Here is a 27,491-nt window from a genome sequence, read left to right on the forward strand (position 1 = left end):
AAAGTGACGTACTCAGAAAGTGGCGTTCTCAGAAAGTGACGTACTCAGAATGTGACGAACTCAGAAAGTGACGTCCTCAGAAAGTGGCGTTCTCATAAAGTGACGTACTCAGAAAGTGACGAACTCAGAATTTGACGTCCTCAGAATGTGACGTCCTAAGAAAGTGACATACTCCGCCTAAACCAACTATTTCTATGGTAAGTTACGCACTAGATCCGATCTCCGTCATCCGATTTCTTTCCGTAATTCAACGTGTGCGGTGCGTAACTTACCATAGAAATAGTTCTACGACTACTACGGACCATATTTTCACGGGTTCGAATCGGATTCGGATCGGACGTAGTGCGAAACCGCTCTTATAGGTAATTTTTAAGGCACTGAATTTTGCTCAAAATTAACATGTGCGGGCAAATCTCTCCTCAGAGCGTCTTCACATTGTACGATCCGACATCGGATATCGGATGACCCTTGGAGAAAAACTCCTCGGGAGAGTGCCCTATGGCAGGGGTCGGGAAACCACGGCTCGTGAGCCGCATGCGGCTCTTTAGGTGTACAATTGCGGCTCTTTAAGTCACCCATAAAATTAACCCTTGAGAATTCTTATACCACTGAAATCAACATTTTTGGCTCTTTGAGCTTCCTAAAACTGGTGATTTCTGCAGTTGACTCTTCTTCTCAAAAGTTTGCCGACCCCTGCCCTATGGCATCAAGTCCTTACAAAAGATTTTTTTTTAGGGTTCCGTACCAAAACGGTAAAAACGGGACCCTATTACTAAAGACTCCACTGTCCGTCTGTCTGTCACTCATGTACCGTGATAGCTAGACAGTTGAAATTGTCATAGATTATGTATTTCTGTTGCCGCTATAACAACAAATACTAAAAAGTACGGAACCTTAGGTGCGCGAGTCCGACTCGCACTTGTCAGGTTTTTTACTTTTTTTGTGGTTGTTTTAGACATCCGATATCGGATCTTTGCTCTCAGGGACAACATATTATTGTACTATTGTAAATTAAAATAATAAAATATTGTTTTAAGTGAAGGATTTTAATTTTGCATTCCCATTTTTTTCCATTGCCACAAGCCATCTGAGAAAAGCAATGGAAATGGCAACGGAATATTCCATAAAAAATATTCACCATACATATTCATATTTACTTACTGATTTTTTTCACTTTTACTTACATACAATCATACTTGCCACATTGAATACTTACTTAAATGACAATGTATATTATGATCAATACAAATAAAGAATTTGAATATGAGTATTGCCCCTCAAAAATATATTACATAAATAAATAAATAAGTTTATAAATAAATATTATAGGACATTTTTATACAAATTGACTAAGCCCCATGGTAAGCTCAAGAAAGCTTGTGTTGTGGGTACTCAGACAACGATATAAATAATATATAAATACTTAAATACATAGAAAACAACCATGACTCAGGAACAAATATCTGTATCATCATACAAATAAATGCCCTTACCAGGATTCGAACCCGGGACCATCCGCTTCATAGGCAGGGTCACTACCCACTAGGCCAGACCAGAGCCTCTACCATCAGTTTTAACATTGACATAACGCTCACGTCTACGTAATTTACTTTCTGTACATCTCGCTTGCACTATTGCTCGCATATGCGAGTACGAGCGAGATGCATAGAAAGTAAGTTACGTAGACGTGAGCGTATATGTCATGTCAAAACTGATGGTAGACGTACAGGCGTCCATTACATACATGCCGAAATTTATCAAATATTACTATTAAATAGGTATATCACAATGTCATCGATTCCTTATAATTTTAGTAAGCCTTAATGCTATAAAAACATTTATCCAGTAACCATTTTTGTTAACTTTCGGTTAAATGTTTCTCCCGACTTTTTCGTAATTCATTTGGCAACTTGTTATATATTATTAGAATCATATTAAAAATATTTCTTTTGTAAGTACATATTTTATTTCATTCAGAACAAAGGATGATGTTCCGCTCCCATACAAGTTTGGCCCAACACTCGCTAAACATGGGTGGTATATTGTTAGGCTCCAAACATGAAATGAAAGTCCCGATAGTTATTAGAAATTCACGGACACTTCACAGAACATTATAAAAGCGGAATTTCTCTACGATTTGGAGGTTAGGAATTCTGCCTTGTATCTGGCCATGTTAAATATTATTATGCCTTATTACAAGAAAATAAGGTGCCGTAAATAGTGTAAACATATCGATGATATTGGGCGTTTAAAGGCTGTCAAGGAACAAAAATAGAATGAGTTGGTATTAGGTTAATACATTTTTTTTATAAATTAATACATTTAATACGACTTCCCTAAATGAATAAGACATAGCATGCGAACCGGAATAGACTATAACAACTAGAGCTGTTTTATAGTAAAAATTGTTATAGCATCAAATGTAAAACCAATCACTTAAGTAAACATATTTACTTCAATTCCAGAGAGAGAAGAAATACAGTAACAATCAAAGGATTGTTATAATGAATTCGATAAGTAACTCATTCCAAAAACAAATGTTTGCCTAAAAGGCACTTAGTAATAAACTTAATTTATTTCAAAGAAGTTAGAATTCCTATTTTGTAGGTTTATCATATAGGTAATTGATAAAAAAAGTTAGATATATATTTTCCCTTTATTTTAATGTATTTTTAAGTTTTAACCTATTTTCGTGTTATTCATATTCATACCCTGATATCAAAATTAAGGTTTTATTAAAAAAGTTAATCAATATTAAAGAAGTATAAAACTAAATCAGTGGGGACAGCCGGTGAAAGCTAATTGTAAATTGGTGCTATTCTAGATTTCATACAATACTATCAAATAAATATGTAATAATTAATATGAAAACACAATCCATAGCGACTCTATTCGTTCCATATTCGTTCGCTATTCACTTTTGACGTAAGTTATTTGGGTATGTTACTTCGAGCAACACCGGCTTCCGACAGTATGTTACAATTAAAAGTCATTGGAATAAAAAGTTTTTACTGTATCGCAGGTCTTATTGCAATTTTGATACTTAGTGCTTAAAACAGTATGTCGTTAGTGGTATGAATGTTTTTCTTTGAAGTGAGCGTTATTAGCATCAACAGGAACTTCGTAGAAAAGTATTTTGCTACCATACTTTTTTGTTTGGCTCTGGACGTCCATTTATGAAATGTCATTGATTCTATGTAATGGCGTGGGATGTGTTGGTTCGGTTTAATAACTCTTTAACTTATTTTCTTTACTAAGAAGTGTCTGTTGGAATCTAATTTATGTATGAAATTGTAAGAAATATTATTAAATTTATCGTATATATAGCATGCTTATCGAATCATAGGCCAAATTCGGCATGATCCTTTAATACAGAACTGATACCCACCCCCCGCAACCCGCTCCCGTACGAATAGGGTACTTGACTGTATTTAAAATAAATTATTTTACACCATGCATGAAATAAGCACCAGAAGATTAATAGAAAAACGTGGACAGCAGTTATTTTTAGACACAATTTATATTTTTAAACCCGTATAAAACTATTAAGAGTAGGTAATTTTATTGTGACGTCACATGCTAGTGTTTCATATAAATTCCATAGGAGCAAAATCGTTTTGACAGGGGGGCGATTTTTGAATTTCGATCGCTCGATTTCGTCACTCGAAAATCGGTGGAAAACGGCGAAATGCAAATTTTTGAAATACGAGTGATAGAAATTTGGAATCGAGTGGTATTGACCACTCGTTTTCAATTCTATTAGTAGAATTTAAATGACTAGTATTGGAGATATTATTGTATACACGAAATCGAGCGGTCGAAATTCAAAAATCGGCCCCCAGTTCGAAAAAAGAAACTGATTTGACTAGTAGTCAAATAACCTATTAGGTACCTTTCCCCACGACAGTCTACAATTTACATTATTAGGTGGGTATGTAAAATACTGTCGCATCTCTGAATACCTATCGGCCCGATTCGAACTTTAAGATACGTCAGTTAATAGATCTAGAAACGATATGGATTAAATGTTTCAGTGTCAAAAGTGACGCTTTTGTTTGAAGAACAAAAAGAAAGTTCGAATCGGGCCGTAGGTCAAAAATTTTCTAAAGATACGACATGGATTGGATATTAAGTGTCAAACAAAAACGTCACTTTTGACACTGACTTATCCGATCCATATCGTATGTTAACAAATGTTTGAGGTATCTTAATCTTCGAATCAGGCCGAATAATGCAATTAATTTGGCTCAGGCATTGACCTTCTTCATCGTATTGTCTTCTGAACTTCTAATCTAGAGGGGAAACTGGGCCTTATTGGAACTGGGGGCCGATTTTTGAATTTCTACCGCTCGATTTCGTGTATTTTGTTCAATAATATCTCCAGTACCCGGCATTTAAATTCTACTAATATAATTGAAAACGAGTGGTCGATACCACTCGATTCCCAATTTCTATCGTTCGTATTTCAAAAATTAGCATTTCGTGACGAAATCGAGTGGTCGAAATTCAAAAATCGGCCCCCTGGTTCGGTTTCCACACAATCTGATGCTTTACCGGAAATAACTGGTAATTATCAAATAATATTTCCAAGATTTTTGGTAACTAGCGAGAAAGGTATTACGAATGAACATACAGGGAAGTAAGGGGAGAGGAAAACCTAGGAAAAGGTGGATGGACTGTGCGAGAGATGATATGAAACTATGAAACTGACGCAAGTAAATGATGAAATGACGGACGAGAGAGAGGTATGGAAGGAAAATATTTGTTGCGCCAACCCCAAGTGAATGGGATAAGGGCAAGCGAACGATGATGATCTTTGGTACCTAGGGGAGACCGAGGTGAGTTGTGACAGAGGAGAGTTGTGACATTGTCGATTTTTTGGAATCAGTTAACTAAAAACTAGGTCGCAATAGCACGCGTTTGTTAGTTCAAGATGCGAGCTAACAAACGCACACTGTTGCGAGCTCACTAACAGTTATTAGATTCCAAAAAATCGACAATGTCACAACTCTCCTCTGTCACAACTCACCTCGGTCTCCCCTATACGAGCCGGGATTCGAACACTGGACCTCCTTACTTCCTAGAAGAATTTCTTATAAAATTGGAAAGCCATTAAAACTAGGTACCTAATACATTCGTTTACAATTTAGTAACGTGCCCTTTATTTTCAATCGAAAGTTTCCATCCAGAATATAATTATGGAAATTTTCCATTAAGATGATCTTCCTCGCAGAATGTAGGTACAAATGGTCCATCGCTAAGACTTTGTTGTCGATTTTTACCGACTATAATTTGTTTGCTCGCTTGTGGCTCTCGTGCCGCCTACGACTAACCATGACTGACATGTCTATAACCTTTTTTAGATTTATTTATTCATTTACTCTAGTATAAATAAACTGCTATTATAATGCAGGTAGAGTTAGACCAAGAAAAGTCTGCAGCGATTTTGATAGCCCACGCAGTGCAAGTGTTATTTATACGTCATAATTTTATAGAAGTTTGACATTTAAAATAACGCATGCACTGCGTGGGCTATCAAAATCGCTGCAGACTTTTCTTGGTCTAAGTCTACCTATCTTCCCCAAATTGTGGTATATTTTGAACTAAAATTAACCTTAATAACATTTCAGCTGGCAATTATTTTTGTATTTGAATAACATCATATATTATATGTATTTCAAATTGTATTTTCGAAATCATTTATTTACATACAATATATATACAGTGGTACTACTAAACGAAATTAATAACTAGCTTAAATCTAAAATAGGCCCTTGAGGCATTGTACCAAGGATGCTGGCGGCATTTCCTCGCTGTATCGCAATGCTGATACGTTGTGCGAGGTAGCCGCCAGCTCTTCGGTCACCAGTTACGTCAACCAGACGCTTCGCGATTTCTGCGAACAACTTATGCGCGCTGGGACCTCATGGACCTAGAGTTTCAACACCAAATGGTACAAAATGGTACTCTCTACCGAGGCTCTTATATTTGTTACGTTTTAGAATTTCGGCGCTTTCCGCCGCTCCGCCCGCTTTTACAGTAGTCCGTTGGAGGTGGGACGGTGCCAGTGTGTCTACGCAGGTAGCATCCCACACCAACATCCGTCCGAAGCTCCAAGGAACTAAGGACACTCCATCGGGCCTCTTGCCATCATCTCTGATAATGCCAGTCGGCTCAAGAAGAGCAGGCACATTGATGGTGGCAAGAGACCGGCGGACTATGTCATTAAGCGACGCATGTCTCGAAAAACGGCCTGCACTTTTTTTGACAAGATATTGTATTGTGTTAATCGCTTAGTTAGTATAGATCGCTTGTCATTTGAAAGACTAAGGTTTTTTTAAAGGAGTGCCACATCATCAGGACATGGATTATGTATTTATTACTTAACTAGCTAATGCCGGCGACTTTGTCTGCGTGGAATGATGATGGTTATTAATAAAAACTATCCTTTGTCCTTCCTCGGGCCTCAAACTATCGGCTCGATTCGGGAAATGAATTAGAGATTAACTAGATACGATATAGTAAAGATATGTGACGTTCCACGGCAAAGGGTACCTTATGGCGGCTGGCGCCGTGATTCGGGTAATGAATTAGAGATTCACTAGATACAAAATAGTAAAGATATGTGACGTTCCATGGCCAAAGGTACCTTATGGCGGCTGGCGCTTACGTCGCTTAGCGCCGCAATAATATTGGAGCGGCGTTAAAATAATAGCGTAATCGCCAACCGCCATAAGGTACCTTTACCCGTGGGACGTCACATATCTTTACTATATCGTATCTAGTTAATCTCTAATTCATTTTCCGAATCGCGCCGTATCTCCATAGCGGTATAAGCATGAGGAGGTAACAGACAAACAGACAGTAGGGATTTTTTTATTTTAAATGTGTCTATACAAGAGCGAATACATCCCAATAACCGGACTAATCCTAAAAAGGTCTATTTTACTCTCTGAATGGAAGGCCAGATGGCAGTCGCTTAAGTAAAAAATAGTGACTACGCCAATTCTCGGGATTAGTTGCCAAGCGAATCCCAGGCTCCCATGAGCCAAGCAAAAGCCGGGACAATGCGTGGAAGATGATGACTGGAAGAGCGAATACATATGTAATTGTAATAAAAATAACAGTGGCTGGTCGCAAATTCCTTAACGGTTTTTAACGATACAACTTTAAACAAAACCGTATTTTGGTTACTTTAGAATAAAATAACACATTAATAATTCAAAATTAGAACTCCTGTATTCTTGAAGGAACTATGTCTATCGCGTGTTCACTTATTTTATAAGCAGCCCGGTCGATAGTACCGCAGTGCCGGCTACATCACCGCACCGCTCGCACGGTGCCCGTTACCAACGATTTCGAACACCGGCTGATTCGAAATTTGAACGGTGAGTATCTTTTTTAATTGTAAAAAGTAATGGCTGAAAACGGCCAGTATTTATAGTAAAGGAAGTGTGACTGTGAAACAGTGATTTTTTTAAATTTCGATTATTTATTTTTGTAACAATTTAAACTTTTTTTCGTTTTGACAATAATCTTTGTATGTTTATAGGAGTTGGTATAATTGGGGAAGTTGTTTATTGAGAATTAGAATTTAGTTACCTACTGAAGTTCACCAAATTATTGCTGGAAAATGTTTACGTAACGTTTAATTCAATTTGAGCATGAAGGAAAACTTACGTAAGTAATTTTAATCTATAAAAGAACTAGTGAGAAATGTGTTCACACATGGAAAATAACAATAGAAGCCTGAATATCAAAGTAATTATTCATTTAAATGCTTTAGTGTAAGCAAACAACAACATTAGTATAGGTAATTTAACTTAATATTTATGGATATTGGAATTAGATTTGACATGCGAGCTTGTAAAAGTAGAGGTAAAATTATATTGAAAAAATTTACGGTCACAAAAAGAACATTGTCACACATACATACTTTGTATTTTATACATTAACTACCCGCCCCGGCTTCGCACGGGTTACACAAAACCTTAACAAATTATACACCTAAACCTTCCTCAAGAATCACTCTATTGATAGGTGAAAACCGCATGAAAATCCGTTCAATAGTTTTCGAGTTTATCGCGAACATACCTACATAAATACATTTTTTATAAGGTGTAGTGATTAGGTACGTTTTTTAGGATACCTAATTTAAAGTAAATCTTAAATCTTTCCTAAGTACCTATTTCAATCGGCCAGGTTTTCTACAGTCTAACCCCCTTATTTTTAAATCTTTACAGGCCTCAATTAGTTTATTTATGTTATACATATGTCTTTTTTACAAATACATAAGTCACAATGACAGATTAATCAAAAAGACAAACGATTAATGATTGACTTAAGGGGCCCACTGATTGACAGTCCGCTGGACGGTATCGGCCTGTCAGTTAGAACAAAATTTTGACAGTTCCGAACAACTGACAGGCCGATACCGTCCGGCGGACTGTTAATCAGTGGGCCCCTTTAAAATGAAATTATGAAACGAATAGTGCGTTTATAAACAATACTTAAAATAAGACAATATACATAAAATATAAACATAATAATATATGCCCTCGATTTTATCTACTAAAAATAAAAATAAATAAACGTGTTGTCGTCGTAGCTTATAACAAACTTTCTATCTATGAATAAATAAAAGAATAGGTACTATTTTTACCAGGAATAGATTGATAACAGAAATATTTGAATGCGAAATTTTAACTCAAACTCCTTTTTGGGTAACAAAATATATATTTTAAGCAGGCCATTGACGAGCCTTCCAAATGGATGCCGTTACAATGGATTCATCCAAATGGACGGCATCCTAATATTAAACATTGTACGTTTTTGTCATTCACGGACCGATTTTGGATTGCAGCCACGCTATTTGGACTGTTGGAAGGCTCGTCAGTGGCCACCTTTACAGTCGCCATCAGATATATCGGAGCGGCCAAGGTGCTCACAAATATCGGAACACGCCTCTATTGTCAGGGCGTTAGAGCGCGTGTTCAGATATTGCGAACACCTTGGCCGCTCCGATATATCTGATGGCGACTGTACATATAATATATGTAGCTTCTACTTGTTCAAGTATTTATGTAGATTATGTCGGAGGGGTGTTGACCTGCAGTGACTCCAGTGAATGTGGTCGCACATTTGCTGCAAAAATTGGCTGTCGGTCAACTGAGAGCGCACCAGCGATGCTCTCAGCGGTAGAACGCAGTCGCTGTGGCTGAAATCGGCTAGGTGATGATGATGATGATGAGAAGTATTAGCTATTCAAAAGTAAAGGATGTAATTTCACGGTTTTGAGGTTAGACTGAAACTTATTCGAGACAATATTAACGATATTGGAGTACCTACTTGTACAGTCACCTGCAATGATATGTTACTCTACGAAGGCCGCAAAAATATGTGACACGCGGTTATGGCTCTACAAATAAGATCTTGTCAGATATTTTTGCAGCCTTCGTTGTGTAACATATTATTGCAGGTGACTGTACTAGCTCTGCGACATTATGCAAATGATAAATCCTTAGGTTTTCACACCAAGGTTATTTGCTATAAACACGCGATACAAATATGTATATGATTATGAAGAGCTGCTAAACTGGAGGTATAGTGGGTTCAAATCCAAATGATTGAAAGTCGCACGCTTTTACCGCTAGGCCACCAGCGCTTCAAAATATAAAATAAAAGTGTGTTTTTATAATTTTCTCAGTCACAGTCAGAAAGGAAGATCATCGTTCCTTGCGCTTTACAGACCTATAAGTGGAATATGTGTATACAAATAAAATAGAGACAAAAAGAGTGCAAAGAGTCTTACCTGATAGACAGTCTCCACATTGTTAACATCTCTATTACCTGTCTTTTACTTTGTCAGGTCTCATTCCGTTGGGAACCTCGTGAAGACTCACATGCTCCAGACATCCAAGCAATCATGGCCAGCCCGTTGCCGCTTCAACTCGCCAATCCTTCAAGTAAGTACATATAAATAAACTAGGTACCGTAAAACGGGGTGAGTAGGTTTCGCGGGGAGAGGTGGGTTATGAATGGGGAGACTTCTCTTTTTGAGAGGGGGGTGAGAAGGGATTTTAAGGCTACTGCTACAAAACAAATGTATTCCAATTTAAAATGGAGCTATAGTAATACACAAAATAAAAAAAAATCGATCCAACAATCTTCCAAAATCACCTTTGTATGAAAACCCCTCTCACCCCAAATACGAGGCACTACGGGGTGAGGTGGGTTTTCCTCTTTATCGTCAAAGTTATGAAATGGAACTACCCAAAATAAAATAAAAATTAAAATACAAACGTCCGGAACACTTATTTTATTATATACACCATTCAGTTTTCATATGTAAAAATAAAATGTTATCGAGGTTTGAATTTCAGTTTTGGCCCTACTCACCCCATTTTACGGTAACACCTCACGGTCATTTTGAGATTTAATTGCCATGGCTTCATGTAAAATGTAATAAGGTGGCGGAACAGACAGACTTAGACACGCCCTCGCCTGACAGAGAATGAAAAACTTTGGAGCAAGCTTTTTGAAATCTAAGGAATTCAAAGTACTACTGAGGTCCATCATCCGACACATGGAGATGGTTGACAAAGCTTTTGAGCATAAATAAGGCTAGCTATTCAGAGGCGATTAGAAGAAAGACCAGGCAGGCTAGCCAAGGTGACGATCGCTTGCGCTTCGCCATCGTCTTCCTATCACTCTTCCAAATTAGTGTGACTGTGACTGTTGCGTTTCGTTCGCTATGTAGCGATAGCGATTGGCATTTTCTCTACTGGGCCTATGCTTTCCAAGCCGCTCTATATAGAGCGATAGAGTGATAGAGCCAAATGTGCAATCAGGTTAGAATTTCTAACCTGATTGCACATTTGACTTTTGTCTCTGACGTTATTCTGTTCGCCCTACGCGTGGCCATTCGTCTAAGAATGTCATGACCGGACTGGACCAAACGCGGGAATGTCATGACAAGTCATGTCATTACTCATGATAGTGTCGGGCCCGTATATCCCTACGCTTCCTTGCCATATGGCCAGTGATCATGATCTTCCAAATGATTTGCGGCGCGATTCGGAAAATGAATTAGAGATTCACTCTTAGATATGAAATAGTAAAGATATGTGACGTCCCACGGGTAAAGGTACCTTATGGCGGTTGGCGCTTACGCTCCAATATTATTGCGGCGCCTTTTGCCGTGGAACGTCACATATCTTTACTATTTCATATCTAGTGAATATCTAATTCGGCGCCGAATTGCGCCGTTGGTCCTGTTCTGATCAAATGGCCGATGCAACTAAGTACGCGTTAATGGGTGAAATGAAAACAGTGGAGAGCCTCGTTTTAATCTTGAATTCCTCGAGAATAGATGCGCGTATTGTAATTTTAAATGGCTGAGTGAAAATTGTGAAACTTGAAATCAATGAATCCAAGGCGGTTCTCCTTAAATATCCACATTAGACTAGTAATCAATCATTGTTTTCATCTATATCGTTTCGTAACCGCTAACCCCGGTCCATTGTGTACTTCTATTCAATTATTCAAAGTGTACTTTAATTATTTACACGTATTTACAAATCTATTTGACGGCCTATTTACCCTATATTAAGTAAGCAAGAATGTTGTAATATGTATAACGCTTTTAACTTTAGATTAAATTCAAAGTTCTACTTTCAATGTTTTTTTAATAACTAATCAAAAAGAACATATTAAATATGTTTTTGTATTTGTAATAATCATAAATCAGTCAAAATATAAAAGTAAACGACAAAACGTTTAAAAATATATTAAAATAAAAACCGGGCAAGTGCGAGTCGGACTCGCGCACGAAGGGTTCCGTACCATAATGCAAAAAAAAAAACGAAAAAAAAAAAGCAAAAAAAAAAACGGTTACCCATCCAAGTACTGACCACTCGGACGTTGCTTAACTTTGGTCAAAAATCACGTTTGTTGTATGGGAGCCCCATTTAAATCTTTATTTTATTCTGTTTTTAGTATTTGTTGTTATAGCGGCAACAGAAATACATCATCTGTGAAAATTTCAACTGTCTAGCTATCACGGTTCGTGAGATACAGCCTGGTGACAGACGGACGGACGGACGGACGGACGGACGGACGGACGGACGGACGGACGGACGGACGGACGGACGGACAGCGAAGTCTTAGTAATAGGGTCCCGTTTTACCCTTTGGGTACGGAACCCTAAAAACAAGCCAGAATAACCTTTACTACATGTCTGCTCGTTATGGGAAATATGGGATATCCTGTATTACATTTATAATAAAACAAATAGTGATTGTAATTTTTCCAAATTTCAAATTAATAGCGTAAGTATTTCTCGAAATATTTAGCGAAGTGACAGATAGACGGATGGATAGTGTCGTACCATTAATGTTTCTTTTTACCTTTTTGTACAGGACCCTAAAAGGTCATTTATTATTCTGACTTCCAGTTTGCGCTTCATAAAGTATGGCATCTGTCCAAGAAGGGGTCAGACAAGAAAGTCACCGGTTTATGACTTTCATAAAAACATTTACATTGACATTACATAGTCGCACAACAATCAAATGTCTGGACACACATTTCTCTATACATATTTATAATGCCTGAGCATTCGAATACCTACATCGATTCGAGCGAAATGAACGCGCGAATGACAACTGACATCATTCAGATGTCGTTTTGATGTCAGGGGTCCATTTCTCAAAAGCTTGTAACTTGTAATAAAAGCGGATGTCACTTTTTTACAGCATTTGTTAGAAAGGGACTTCCACTTGTATTACAAGTTACAAGCTTTTGATAAACTGGCCCCGGTGTACGTTCGAATGTAAATGAGTGACAAAAAAAAACTACCTATTTTAATACAATCTGTTTTCATACATAATATATCAATGTAGGTACTTAACTGACGTCGTGAAAATAGCCGCACTTGATTTAGAAATGTATAACATAAACAAAATTAAAGGAATTGTTTTTAAGTAAACATGTTACAAAATTCAACCTTACTTTCACTTAGATATAAGACTCAAATTACCGCTAATATGGTAAACATGCTTTTCAACAATCGCTTTTCATTTGTTTTACCGATCGCTCTTTCGAGTCACGCGATGTATAGTTAACGTCAAATATATGTACACAGTTTTCGACCTTACCGGGTGGTAATAAAACGGGAGTTGAGTAGATGTTTTTGGCGTAATTTAGCCCTTGTTTAACCTACATTTTTAATGAACGATTAGATTTGTTTTGACCTAAGACTTTTAGGTTTGTTATTGGCTATGTGACCCGTTATTACCCAACTTGCTCATCAGGCCAGGGTAGTGCTAGCATTAGCATGCAAATAATACTAGTATGTAAAATGTCCAAACATCAGCATATTACAGACATACCAAGACCAGCGTCTTATGCGTATTTTTGTCAATAATTTTATTGCGTAATTATTATTATTCATAGCCCACTGTGTCCCACTGCTGGGCAAAGGCATCCCCCCTCTTCCTCCACTCGTCTCTATTTAGTGCAATATCTGGCCAACCTCTCAAGAATTAGGGTAATGAGAAATAGGGCCGGATTTTTCCGGCCGACTCAGATATCTATGTAAAAAAAAGAAAAAAAAAAAAACTCAAGAGAAGGAGTCCAAGTTATCCCGCCATCGCCGACGAGGCCTGCCGGCTCCCCGGTTACTGCGTAAACGGTGTGGAAACGTCTTTGACTGCCTTTTGATAATAGGGTATTATACTGTATTTAAAATAAATTATTTTACACCATGCATGAAATAAAGCACCAAATAATTATTAGAAAACACAGATAGGAGTTATTTTTAAACACAAGTTCTATTTCATAAATTGGATGGAAATATAAAAACCGGACAAGTGCGACTCGGACTCGCCCACCGAGGGTTCCGTACTTTTTAGTATTTGTTGTTATCATCTGTGAAAATTTCAACTGTCTAGCTATCACGGTTCGTGAGATACAGCCTGGTGACAGACGGACGGACGGACGGACAGCGGAGTCTTAGTAATAGGGTCCCGTTTTACCCTTTGGGTACGGAACCCTAAAAAGTAGGTGAGTTGACCGTGATCAACGTCACGATGTAATGTTTCATATAAATTCCATATTAGCAAATCGTTTTGACAGTTCAAAAAAAGTAACTGATTTGACTAGTATGAAAATACCCTATGGAGGCAAACGAGCAGGCGAATCACCTGATCGTAAGCAATAACCGTCGCCCATGGACACCTGCCACACCGGAGGGGTTGGAAGTGCGTTGTTGGCATTTAAAATGGGAGTACGCTGTCTGCGGTTCGCGTGATACTTCATTTGCTTATAAAATTTGTACCTCTTTATTACCTTTTTAGTTTTAATGATTCTACGTCGGTTTAGTATATTATTATAAATGCAAAAATAACTCTGCCTGTCTGTTTGTTACCTCTTCATGCTTGAACAACTGACCCGGTTTCAATGAAATTTTGTATGTAGGTAATATAGTTTCAAGTTTGAAGCTCGGGTAATGGAATAGTTTTTAACAATCATCATCATCATTATAACAAAGTCGCGGGCCTAGTATAGATAAAATAAATAAGAAAAGTACATAAACATATATGAGTCGGTTTCAGATACATTTCCAGTAAGGTGCAGCGGGACAATTGCGGCTGCGGGCTAATTTCAACTAATCGAAATGTCTTCCATGTTTTACATTATTAACTAGAGTGCCATATATGTCCAGATAGCGAAAAAGATAGTTTGTGTGTGTTGTGTGCGACTCTTTTGACGGCCTCCTAGCCTAGTCGGTAGTGACCCTGCCTACGAAGCAGGGGGTCCCGGGTTCGAATCCTGGTAAGGGCATTTATTTGTGTGTTTATCACAAATATTTGTTCCTGAGTTATGGATGTTTTCTATGTAAGTATATAAGTATTTATATATCATTATATATTATACATATCGTCGTCTAGTACCCACAACACAAGCCTTATTGAGCTTACCGTGGGACTAGATTAATCTGTGTAAAATTGTCCTATAATCTCTCTCTCTCTCTTCCGAGCTATATATCCCACAAGGGGATGGGGTCAGCATTTCGTGTCTTTCGCTTCCATTTCGCCCGATCCTCGACGTCGTTTTCCTAAAATTGTCCTATAATATTTATTTATTTACCCCGCAGTCGAAATTGCCCCGCTGCACCTTAATCAATATGTATACCTATTTTTAAAACCAGTTGTTGTCAACCTAGGGTGTAAACCACCCCCTAGCATTGTTTTTATCCGTAGTTAATAATACCACTTTAATCACAGGCTTTAATAATGATAGTAAATTAACATGTCAACTAACTTGGAATAGTAACTTCCTATAATAGGTTTGACCTGAATAAAGTTCAGCCTGTAGGGGGGTTATTGGCCTTAAGAGATAATTATCTTTAATAAGAAATTGATTTTTAATTAGTTTAGATTCTGACGAGTCAAATAGGCTGTAAATATACAGGGTGAGTAAGCCAAAGGTAAATTAAATACCTACCTAAAAGTTAGAAGTCCATTTTATTAAAGAGGTGGATAATCTATAGGAATTATCTGAAGCATAAGCAACGGAAACTGCAGGATTTTGTTATGTTTCATCAAATTTATACACTATGTCGATAGTTATTTTTGAAAACAGTGCCCCTAGTAAATTTCATTCGATAGCGTGACGTGGCGTACGCGTTTGCGTTAAGTGTCATTTTGTATGGGATTTTGAGTTTCCAAAACGTCTCGCTTGGCGCGCTGTTTCGAAATCCCATACAAAAATAGACATGACGCAAACGCGAACTCGTTCCGCTATCGAATAAATTCACACTAGAGGTTCTGTTTTGAATTTTGCTCGTCAGATGGTACATACTGCAGGTTTTGACAGATAGCGCATAGGTTTTACAAATACTATCAAATTCTTGTTTTTTTTGGAAGTCGTTTATGCAGAATCCCATAAAACAAAACTACAAACAACTAAAATCTACGCTAGCGCCATTTATCAAAACCTTTGACAGTTGCCAACCCCATTTAGTCACCGTTGATTTCGGCGTTAGCGTGGCCAAGGGATTCCATCCTGTATATTTAAAATACGACAAGCGCTAAGTGATTACTTCTATAAATAAACCTGTACAGGTGCGTCATCGAACTATATTCATGTTCCTATATAGTTGCTTACTAAATTTATTATGACCACATAATGACGTACTTTGTATAGGGTGTGTAGAAAAATAGGGGTGGAAGGGGGGAACAAATTAACAGGCCGCAACACTCCTAACTGTACATCGGTGGACCTTATTACTAATGGCATAAGGTCCACTAATGTACAGTTAACAGAGTAATGGTACCATCGTCTACACCAGCGGTCGGCAACCTTTTTTTGCGTAGTTTTAGTAGCGTAGTTAACGATGAGTAAGTTGACGCGGGCCGCACTTTGTTAATATTTATGACTTTATCAGACATTGTCGTTTCTCAATATTACATAGCCAGAGAGGCTCGCAGGCCGCAAGTGACAGTTTCACGAGCCGCATGCGGCCCGCGGGCCGCAGGTTGCCGACCGCCGGTCTACACTATTAAGAGGAGATTAACGTATTTTTTTATATTAAATTTTCACGTTTTATTCCAGGGCAAATGCCGTGAAAAAATTATCACGGAAAGTAAACTTGTTATTAGTCTTTACCAAAGACAAGATGTCTATAGTAGGTATTCGTAGAAAATGATAATGTGCCGTTCTCGAAATTTTCCCGAGAACAGAGAAATCTATCTAAACCTCGGAAATCTCTCGGAAATGTTCTCTGAGAGTTTTACCTTTTCGTCGCATAAGCGATGAATTCTTTTGTTTAATCGCTTAGTGTAGGAGATAAAACCAATAGCATGGACGCTTAAAAGCAAATATGTAATTGGCAATATAAAAATTAATACTACTTGATAAAAAACCAGGAGTAAAACAACACAAAAATGCCCAAACAAGTTCTCGAGAATGTTGAAAATTTTCCGGAAATTACTTCGGATAGGAATTCTCAGAAACGAGAATGTTCTCATTGGCACATCACTATTCCACACTCTATCCCAGAGCTAGATTAGTCAATTCTACACTACTTATGTTCACCTCAAAACTTCATCATGTATACATTTCTAGTCATGTCCCGCTAGAATAACATTGATTCAAACGCCTTCATCACTCTTGATTTGTAAGGGTTTGAATGACTACTGAGCCGTTAGTTTTCCCCACTTTTGAATCACATCACTTGACCGTAATCCCTAATACACTAGGGAAAGTAATATATACACATTTTAGGACCTTACGCCTTGGGAATAAGAATCAAACGTGTGTAGATGTTGTGAGAAGTGGACAATAATGTCAACATAACAACTTGATGAAGGGAAACTGACCTACAAACGTACAGGTCGATAGGCTTAAACCGCTACGCTACGAGTGGGTAGGTGACTTAAATTGCAATATCAACAGTTAGACATGGTTCATTAAAACCTGACTTGACAATTGTAAGATCACTCACCTTATAAAACAAAGTCCCCCGCGTGTCTGTTTGTATGTTCGCGATAAACTCAAAAACTACTGAACGGGTTTTCATGCGGTTTTCACCTATCAATAGAGTGATTCTTGAGGAAGGTTTAGGTGTATAATTTGTTATAGTTTGTAGCTTCCTAATAGAGCCCGACGGTTAATCCTATTGTCTATTGTTAAGTAAAACCGTTCGTGCCACTGCCACAACCACCTGCATAAAAAACACTTTACCCAGGTAATTGAATTACAACTCCTATGGAAATTGCAATAAGATTCAAAATGAACTAATGGATAAATATTTTGTTACGATGTGTGTGGTCCGTTCAACTCGCCGGCACTCAGTACTTCGGTTACTGAGTGCCGGCGAGTCGAACGCTACAGAGCCAGTCTAAAATGTGTCATCGAGATGCGTAACAAAGGCGCGTTATCGGGAGAGCGCACCTACACTGGTTTTTTGAGCGTTGGACTAGCCCGCGCTCAGGTGCCAAATAGAATAATTAAGACCCTTTTTTGCAGGTAAGTAGCACATGCGGTTTTACTTAACAATAGACAATAGGTTTAGCGGGTTTAGCCGTCGGGCTCTATTAGGAAGCTACAAACTATAACTCGTGCGAAGCCGCCGGGTCGCTAGTTATTACTATGGTATAGAGCTCCTATTAGCGTAAATTTCATTCGCTAGCGTGATGAGAGTTCGCGTTTGCGTTATGTCTATTTCTGTATGGGATTGAACAGCGCGCCAAGCGGGATGTTTTGGAATCTCAAAATCCCGTACAAAATGACACTTAAGGCAAACGCGTAAGTAAGTACCTACGTCACGTCACGCTATAATCATTCATCATTATTTACACTCGTTATATATGATCACAGTAGGGGTACAGTACAGAGTGGGTCCGAGTAACCTGACGAACTCACGATCTAATACCTACCTTTATGTATATTTATATTATATATATATATATATATTTCGGAGATCTCGGAAACGGCTCTAACGATTTCGATGTAATTTGCTATATGGGAGTTTTCGGGGGCGATAAATCGATCTAGCTAGGTCTCATCTCTGGGAAAACGCGCATTTTTGAGTTTTTATAATATGTTTTCCGAGCTAAGCTAGAAAGGAGGATGGCTCAATTATACATAGTGCTGCAGACATTTTGGACTAGTCATTGAGTTTCCACTCCTGTCGGCACTCCCGGAGTGCAACCCGTTGTTTTTTTTTAACAGTGCCTTAGTTGGACCTGGGACTTCATATTCAAATTTTAAGTAAGTCGTAGCGCAAGAGACTGACATATCGCAGATATATAAATATAATCTGTTGAGTCTAGTTCAGGTATAATCTCGTTACCCTAAGTCCGGAACTAGGAACTGTTACATAATAATAACTGAGCCTGCCTAGCAACATTATTACAACATATTACGTAGTAGTCGTAATCATAAGTTCATTTAAAAATAAAAACCAGTTCCAGTTTTAATAAAAGTTTTTAATATACTTTACTTTTCTTTTGACAGTCATCTTCTACTACTTTGTTAAACTCATCGAAACGATTCCAACAAATTTAAGCTAAATTTAATGATATTGCGTTCTTTTATCACCTAACATGTGGCCACTTTCAGTCTTCTTCAGGATCAGCGCTGTATTAACTTGCCTAATGGTGATTTATTACCCGCTTATCATACGTACAGTCGCCATCAGATATATCGGAGCGGCCAAGGTGCTCACAAATATCGGAACACGCCTCTATTGTCAGGGCGTTAGAGCGCGTGTTCAGATATTGTGAACACCTTGGCCGCTCCTATATATCTGATGGCGACTGTACACCAAAATTTAGTATTTTCAATCAATCAATCAAATCAATCAAAGCATTTATTTTCAGGCTACTAAGGCCCATAGATACATACCTTACAAACTAACATATATATATACAATAATAAAAAACTTATATACTAAACAATCATTTTCATGACGCAGTTTTCTGTTGCGGCGTCACTTGCTCTGGTGTAGGATTCGGCAGATTCCCACGGAACTGCCGAAATATCACACCCTTCGGCCAGAAGTCCGTGCTCGCGATGGATATTTTGAACAACTACTTTGAACATCACCCTCGCGTCGCTCGTAAAGAAGTTCTAATTTAGCTTCTAATAGATATGCTACATCACACCAAAATGTATGTATGTAGGTATGTTGATAGAGGATTATTAAATCGCATAGTCTATTAAATCGTTTGGTTACCTACTGCTGTAGGTACTGCACTAATTTCAATTATACAATAAATTTAAATCAAAAATAAAAGAAAAAAAAAATAAGTAAAGCGTTTATTCACAGGCTTACTTACATCTAAATACATTACATTCTTCTGCCAAACCACAGAGCGGTTTGTTGGCAGACGAGGCTCCTATTAGTTTATGTAAGTATTATGTAGTTTATTTATATGTAACTTAAACTTATCTACTTAACCCTTTACCGCATGCGTAGCCCTATATGGAATTTATAATTTTAAAAACGATTGATTAGGCTAAGGTACAAGGAATAGCATTTCTTTGAGTCATTAACGTTATTATTAATTATACCCTTTTGAGAGCTGAACCTTTAATAAGTTTTTGGCAAAAATTTCATTTTTGGTACAAGTTTTTATCGCTGACTGTAACGACAGACAACTAATACTCATCCAGACAATTCTAAAAACCCCTAAAGCAATTAGGTTGCTTTGTTTCATCACAGAGTTCCTATGGCCACCTCCTGTCTTCATCATCAGATCAGTTCGACAGTACCATATTATTGTATTGTCATCAGAACTACATACAGCTGCCAATTTTCATGACGCTACGATCCTTGGAAGATGGTTAAATTAGTTACCTTAGATTCCATTACATATATAGTTAGTTACATACAGGTCGACCTAATAAAAGCTTGTTAAAAACACGTGTGAAACGAATCATAAAAATGTTTCTCTCATACATTCCATTCATAGTCAACTTTTGTCTCGAAGACAAAAGTTAAACATGACACATGAACCAATTTGGCATCACATTGACATTACAAATGACGTTACATTTAGCTGTCAGAAAGTGACGTTAAGACAAATAGTAACAAGTAACAAGTATATGACCAAGTATGACATGTTATTGAAATATTAGTGGTCCAAAATAAAATTTGGCGTATGACAATGTATTAAGTAAATCTTTAGAATACGTGTATAGGGTACAACTAAAATAAATGTTGTATTGTTCTACAAATAAGAGAGCTTATCTATTATTTTAATATACAAATTAACAGGGCTATAACCGCGAAAAACGATGTTCGTAAATTTCGAGCAACTATCTCGTCACTCTAATTGCGCCTTAATACTATTAATACGGGTATTACTGCAATATTCTGCCGCCAGAGTGCAACACTAGCACCTACAAACCATAAAGTAACTTATACATACTGTGCCTTTAACAGTTTTTGGACAAGGTTTTAGATAATAAAATATGACATTGATGCATCAAGGCGGTTTCTTTACAGAGGACTTACCAGGAAACGTGAATCCGAAATTTCGCTATCTGCCTCTTTATCAATCGAATATGCAAGAGTGATAGAGATGTTAGATAGCGAAATTTCTTGTTTCGCGGTAGACCCACAGATTGTGATGGATTGTGGTAGTGGCACCCCCTACGCAGAGTTTTGCGTATTATTCCCTATTTCAACATAGGTACACGCTGTATGCTTTTCACTCGAATAAAACTTTTTCCTTTTAACCTAAAATGTAACTGGCCACATACACCTAACGTCAACGCAATTTTTAGAACAAAACTGTCAAATCTGTTGACGCATAACAGCTAGATTTATAAAATAAATATAGTTTCTTTGTGTTTTTCAGGTGAAGGGATCAAAATGAGTTACCTTGAAAAAGTGGACCGGTACCTCGATTCACTGAAAGTTGGAAAAAGTGAGTATTAGTTGATTTGTCCATTACATTACAGGCAGGAATGATTACGAACTTTTAGCGACAATTGTATGTTTACCCATTTATCCGTCTTCCTAAAGTATATTTTTTTATTCGGGGTTTAATCATAGATGTAAGTAAATTGAGGTAGATATGGTACCAGGCGCACGATCGTGAGCCATTAAATATAGGTTCCGGAACCTATATTTAGTTAGTCGTATGGGTGACGCCAACCTGTCAAGTTGTCAAAATCGTTGGATCAAATTTTAGTTTTGTCAACTATGAACGTCACACGTCTACATAAATAATAAGGTCATTGGGTTTAGTCTACCGAATAAAAAAATTGACTATAGTTATTATGACTAGACCTGACTAGACCTAGAATTTTTTCTAGCAAAAACGAGGGATTGACAAAATGAAATATCGATAAACAAAGCGAGCTAAGCACATCGGCGTATACATTTCCTCTATATTAGTATATACCTAGTGAACATAAAAGTGAAAACTATTGTACGTAGTATATCCTAAAGTCAGAAAAATAGGTACTTAAATGAAGATAGGCTACAACATTTTTTGCGGTAGCTATCATGTTTTCTATAGAGTTGAAGTACCTACCTACATATCATTAACAGGTTATGTCGATATTTTATTTTTCAATCCCTTGTTTTTGCTAGAAAAAGTTCTAGGTCTAGTTATTACTGATTTTACAATTTAGCGACCACGCGACTGAGTACAGATGTAGTGGAAAAGTGTTTTCCATCGTATTTTCTCGGAAAGGTTCGTATTTCTCATGCTACTTCAATCAACCTCAATACTTTTTGTACCGAGACTGACTGAAATAGCAATGACACGTTCGTACGTTTCCGTGAAAATACGATGGAAAATAATGCACTTCATCTGACTTTTTTTCGTGACATCTTTCTGTTACCTTGGACAACGTCAAGTACCTGTTGGGACTTTCTTTAGACCTCTGAGTTAGAGGTTAAGTTGTATTTTTTTTATATAAACGTTATTGCATAGTAAAATCGTACAAAAGGCGTACTTAATGCCAGAAGGCATTCTCTACCACTATTTTTATAGTATAGATGACCATACATTTATTTATTTCAGGTGCCCTAGTGGACTCATGGTTTATGATGTCGAGTCCGATCCCGATCCTCTGCGTGGTGATCGCGTACCTGATCTTCGTGCGCGTCGGCCCCAGCCTGATGAAGAATAGGCCTCCACTCAGGATCACGAAACTCATCACGTATTACAACGCCACGCAGGTGTTGCTGTCTGTGATGATGGTTTACAAGGTAGGTACTATACTAGTTCATAAACTAATCTACGTGCGCGTAGGCCCCAGTCTGATGAAGAATGGGCCTCTCAGGATCACGAAACTCATCACGTAATACAACGCCACGCGGGTGTTGCTCTTTGTGACTATGGTTTATAAGGTACTTTCCAGTACTATTCATAGAAGTTAACTTTGAAATAGTTAAAATATATATTTAATCAAAGATAAGTATTACAAATTAAAACATTACACCAAAATTACATTAATTATAAAATACATCACATACTTTGAAACTAGATCCAATCCAGTGAACTTATTATGATAAATATACACCGTTAATATCCTTCAAGTTCTCTCAAAGCACCTTGTATATTAAAAAATCTTGACATAATTTACCTACTACTTCTACACGATAGTAATCCAAATAAGTCTTAGTTAAAGGGAATATAAGTTTAAATATTATATTAAATTATGTATATATACTGTAAAAATATTATATGTGAGTTTTTTTTGTAGAATTTATTTGGACATAATTTCGATCCGTACACCACGAACTATTAGTTCGTTCTACATAAATTCCTACGCAACTTGCGTGAAAATTAGTTAATTATGTATTCTGTTTCTTTTCAGGCTCTAAATTTAAACATATTTCGAGACGGTGTGCTCTACGCGGGGTGCAGATATCCATCAAATACTCAAAACAAACAGGTAAATTCCTTACAAATTCTTTTTTTCCACAGTTGCCACAGGAAATAAGCAAGCTAAATTTATCATAAAAGCGCAATTGCTAATTTATTTTGCAAGGCGTAAGTGGGCTTAGAAAAGCTATGCAGATTTTAGTAAATGAATACAATGTAAGTATAATGAATGAATGAATAGGGTAATTATACTGTATTTAAAATAAATTATTTTACACCATGCATGAAATAAAGCACCACATAATTATTAAAACACAGACAGGAGTTATTTTTAAACACAAGTTCTATTTAATAAATCGGATAGAAATATAAAAAAGTAGGTGAGTTGACCGTGACGTTACGATGTAATGTTTCATATAAATTCCATATTAGCAAATAGTTTTGACAGTTCTAAAAAAGTAACTGAGTTGACTAGTAGGAAAATACCCTATTCTATTTAGGAATGCGTAAATGTTGTACTTATGGTAGTATCCCTTTATTTTGTTGACTTTATGATTGTTTTTGCAGCTTTTGGAGCTAGGATGGTGGTACTTCTTCGCCAAGTTCACTGAACTCCTCGACACTGTTTTCTTCGTGCTTCGAAAAAAGAACAAACAGGTAAGTCAGTCGAACGAGTATTCAACCAGTTGTTTTTGAATGCTTTAGTCCTTCTGAAAAGAAAAACATTATTAAACCCTGTCCAGGAATATGATCACGCGCCATGTTGCGGAATTTCACTGGAACATTTTTTTTCATACTATACTGAACTGTCACTCTATACATGAGAATAACAGCGCCCTCTTGACAATGATCATATATTAAATACCTACTGGTAAGGCTTTAATTGAATAAGAAGACGTTACTTAGCTTAGCTCAATTCCGTGGTAAATCTATTTGGCAGAATAGAAAGCAAAGAAAGGTCAATTTAATAAACCTCAGACACTTATAGCGTTATTCATAAGTCAAGTCTAACAAACTTTTGATAATCTTTTGTCCTTATCCGTCATTTTGACATTTGTGTTTGTTAGAATGAGACAAAGTTTAACTGAGATTTGCTAAGTGATGAATAAGGACATTAAAAATAACACTGGCATTCGTAAACATTACACAATGGTAGTGGTAGTAAGCAGTGACGCTGTAGAAATATTTAGCAAATTAATAGTTTTCACAGGATTCTCATATAAGCATTAAGTTTCCCTTCGGGCTATTTCAGAGTGTGCCCGGAGCCTATAACTCTGTATTTTTAGTTACTTACTTAAATAAAAGTAAACAAATAATTTGTAAATTTTCGGGTAGTTATAACATTTATTGTTTAACCAACAAACAACAAAACCACTTGCATCTGCCACTGAACCACCTGACTTTAACCTGCATTATTTGATTATGTAATGTTTTTATCTACCCTCAACTGGCTTAAAAAGCCATTTGAGGGTAGATTTTGTTAACTCTTTTTTAAATACCTAAAGATACAGATATAGACAGGAAAAATACCACTTGATGTTGGCCTACACAAAGACATATTCTAATCGTTTGCATTGTAAACTAAAGCATATACAAGCCATTATTTTCTTCTCAGGTGACATTCCTCCACGTATACCACCACGGCATCATGGCTCTCTACTCCTGGAGCTACCTCAAGTTCGCCGCCGGCGGCCAAGGGACCATTCTCGCCCTCCTAAACTCTGCCGTCCATATCGTCATGTACTCCTACTACCTTCTCTCCGGACTGGGGCCTCAGTTCCAAAAGTATTTGTGGTGGAAGAAATACGTTACTACTTTGCAGCTGGTAAGATTTTGAGAGTTTAGGTTATAAATACTACTACATACTGGGGCTAGCCTGACTTTGATCAAGGGACCAAGGAACTTAATGGATTAAGGAAGGGGCTGGCGGTCTTGACTTTGCCTTCCACGTTGTCATATTCTCTCTGGGCCTCAGTTCCAAAAGTATTTGTGGAGGTGTAATTACGTCACTACTTGGCAGCTGGTAAGATACATTTTGACTGAATTTTGAGGGACCAGGGAAGGAACTGGTCAAGGAACTATCCTCGCGCTGCTCAACTCTGCCGTCCACGTCATCATGTTCTCATACTGCCCTCTGTCGGGGCCAGCCCCTTCCAAAGTATGATGGAAGAAATACGTCACTACGTTGCAGCTGGTAAGATTTTGACAGTTACTTAACACTGCAAGATACTGAAGCGGCTCAAAAAAATTTCTTTGCATTTCATAGATATTCTTACCATTGTTAGATTCCCTCGCCTCTTAACGTTCTTCTGATAATTGTTTGTTTTCTTCCAGGTACAATTCGTGATTATGCTCGCCTACTGCATATGGACTCACTTCTCACCAAGATGTCAGTACGCGGTCGGCTTCACCTACTTCATATCGGCCAACGTGACCATTTTCCTCTGTCTCTTTCTCAATTTCTATTCCAAAAGCTACAAGAAGAAGAAAAGCGGAGAAAAGGAGATACAGAACGAATTCGAAAAACAAAGAAACGGGACCAAACAAAATGGCGTTGAGGCGAATGGAATCACAGCGGGAAAGAACAAAGGGGTGTGCACAAATGATTGTAAGGATATTTCCAATGTAGAAGATTGTCCTTGTGCAGTTGACAAAGCTTGTGGAGACTACATTAAGAAAGGAAAGGTGTTCCTCACTAGACGCACAGCCAAAGCGTGTGAAGAACTAGATTACGAAAGTATAGTAAAGAAATGATTCTTATGGTCGAACAATATGGTTAGTTCCGGGTTTTTTGAGACTGAATTTTGTGATGGCGATGATAAACGAAATAATTTAGGAGCGATTGATAAGTAAATAGGAGAAATTGTTTTAGTATTAAGGACGTATGAAATAGAGCTTAAAGTTGACTTTATTTTTAATTGAATTAGTGTCAATTCTGTCACTGAAAATATGTTGATTGTGCTAATAAATTTTATTGATGAAAAGATGTTTCAGCATATCGTAGTTAAAGTGCAGAACATTTTTAATGCTGTTGAAATATTGAACGTACCAGTGAGACGATACGCTTTAAGATTTAAATTACATTAATATTAAAATGCCAACCGCACAATTTTAAATAATGTAGATGCTAAGAATTTTATTGTTTAAATTATAGCCATACGCTGTTATTGTTCAGCAAATAGCATTTCAGGTTTACATTGCAAATTTACTATGGGTCATATGGTCAGATGGGGTAAGACGAACACTGGGGGAAGAGTAACACTTGCAGGGAATTCTCATAGTGTTACTCTTGCCCCGAGTAAAATATACTATGTTACTCTTACCCCACAATCATGTCCTTACACATTTTATTGTCGCGAAGAGAATCGAAAGCTAATTACGCGGCACCCTTAGACGGGATACCTACATTTTTTAAGTACTTGAGACCCAAAGTGAAAGTATTTGTTCTTCAATTTAGGCATATTACAATGCACTTATGAATGTTAAAAACTATCACAGGTTATAACCCTACATCACAGCCCTGAGAAGATACCGGCACAAAAAACTCGGCGGGAAATAAGAAAACGTGATACGTGATATTAACTTCGTTTTGTTCACAGAAGGGAACTTTTTCTATAATAATTATGTTTGACCCCTGTAGAAGAAGACAGTCAATGTTTCTGTATCGTGTGAAACTAAACTAACTATAAATAGTTTAAAGAAGCATGAAAATAAAGCGGAATAAAAGCATTTTTATGTTAAATAGCAATAATTGATAAATTTACAAACTTATGTTTGTAACGTTTATTAAAACGTGAAAAGTACGGTTCGAAAAGTATTTGAACTGTAACTCCAAAATTAACTTAATTAGTTCTTAAAAAGTGACTCACACGCTTAACTTCAAACTCGGATAAATCCATTTGACCCTCTCAGCAAATATCTACCCTATTACCTTTTCTTCATACATAGGTACCAAAATCGCATAATCTGACACATGAATTTACCCGCGTTTGAAGTTAAGCGACTCAATTAAAAATTAATAGGGGTATTAAACTATGCGGTTCACCGGATCCGGTAAACCGGTTAGCGCAATACTGTACTTAAGATAGGTTAGTTATTATGACCAAGATTTAATTTGTTTAAGTATCTTGCCACTGT

General features: G+C 37.2%; 1 protein-coding gene across 2 annotated transcripts; it reads left to right on the forward strand.

The window, feature by feature from the left end:
- Window positions 1–7,284: 7,284 nt before the first annotated feature.
- LOC134793381 (very long chain fatty acid elongase 7-like) lies at window positions 7,285–26,653 on the forward strand. 2 transcript variants are annotated; one of them, XM_063764952.1, is made up of 8 exons: window positions 7,285–7,388; window positions 9,869–9,965; window positions 21,372–21,440; window positions 22,548–22,735; window positions 23,347–23,424; window positions 23,922–24,011; window positions 24,970–25,179; window positions 25,689–26,653. In XM_063764952.1, the coding sequence occupies exons 2-8, from the start codon at window positions 9,926–9,928 to the stop codon at window positions 26,106–26,108; spliced, it is 1,095 nt and encodes a 364-aa protein (XP_063621022.1). In that variant the 5' UTR covers window positions 7,285–7,388; window positions 9,869–9,925; the 3' UTR covers window positions 26,109–26,653. The 2 variants fall into 2 exon arrangements, with proteins under 2 accessions (XP_063621022.1, XP_063621023.1); XM_063764953.1 differs by having other exon boundaries at window positions 7,297–7,392.
- Window positions 26,654–27,491: the final 838 nt, after the last annotated feature.

The sequence above is a fragment of the Cydia splendana genome, chromosome 9, assembly GCF_910591565.1.
Source record: "Cydia splendana chromosome 9, ilCydSple1.2, whole genome shotgun sequence".
Lineage (NCBI taxonomy): Eukaryota > Metazoa > Arthropoda > Insecta > Lepidoptera > Tortricidae > Cydia > Cydia splendana.

Coding starts and splice junctions, on each gene's coding strand:
- LOC134793381 (XM_063764952.1), top strand. CDS start 9,926: ATGGCCAGCCCGTTGCCGCTTCAACTCGCCAATCCTTCAA. Junction 21,441..22,547: donor TTCACTGAAAGTTGGAAAAA/GTGAGTATTAGT, acceptor TATTTATTTCAG/GTGCCCTAGTGGACTCATGG. Junction 24,012..24,969: donor TTCGAAAAAAGAACAAACAG/GTAAGTCAGTCG, acceptor TTTTCTTCTCAG/GTGACATTCCTCCACGTATA.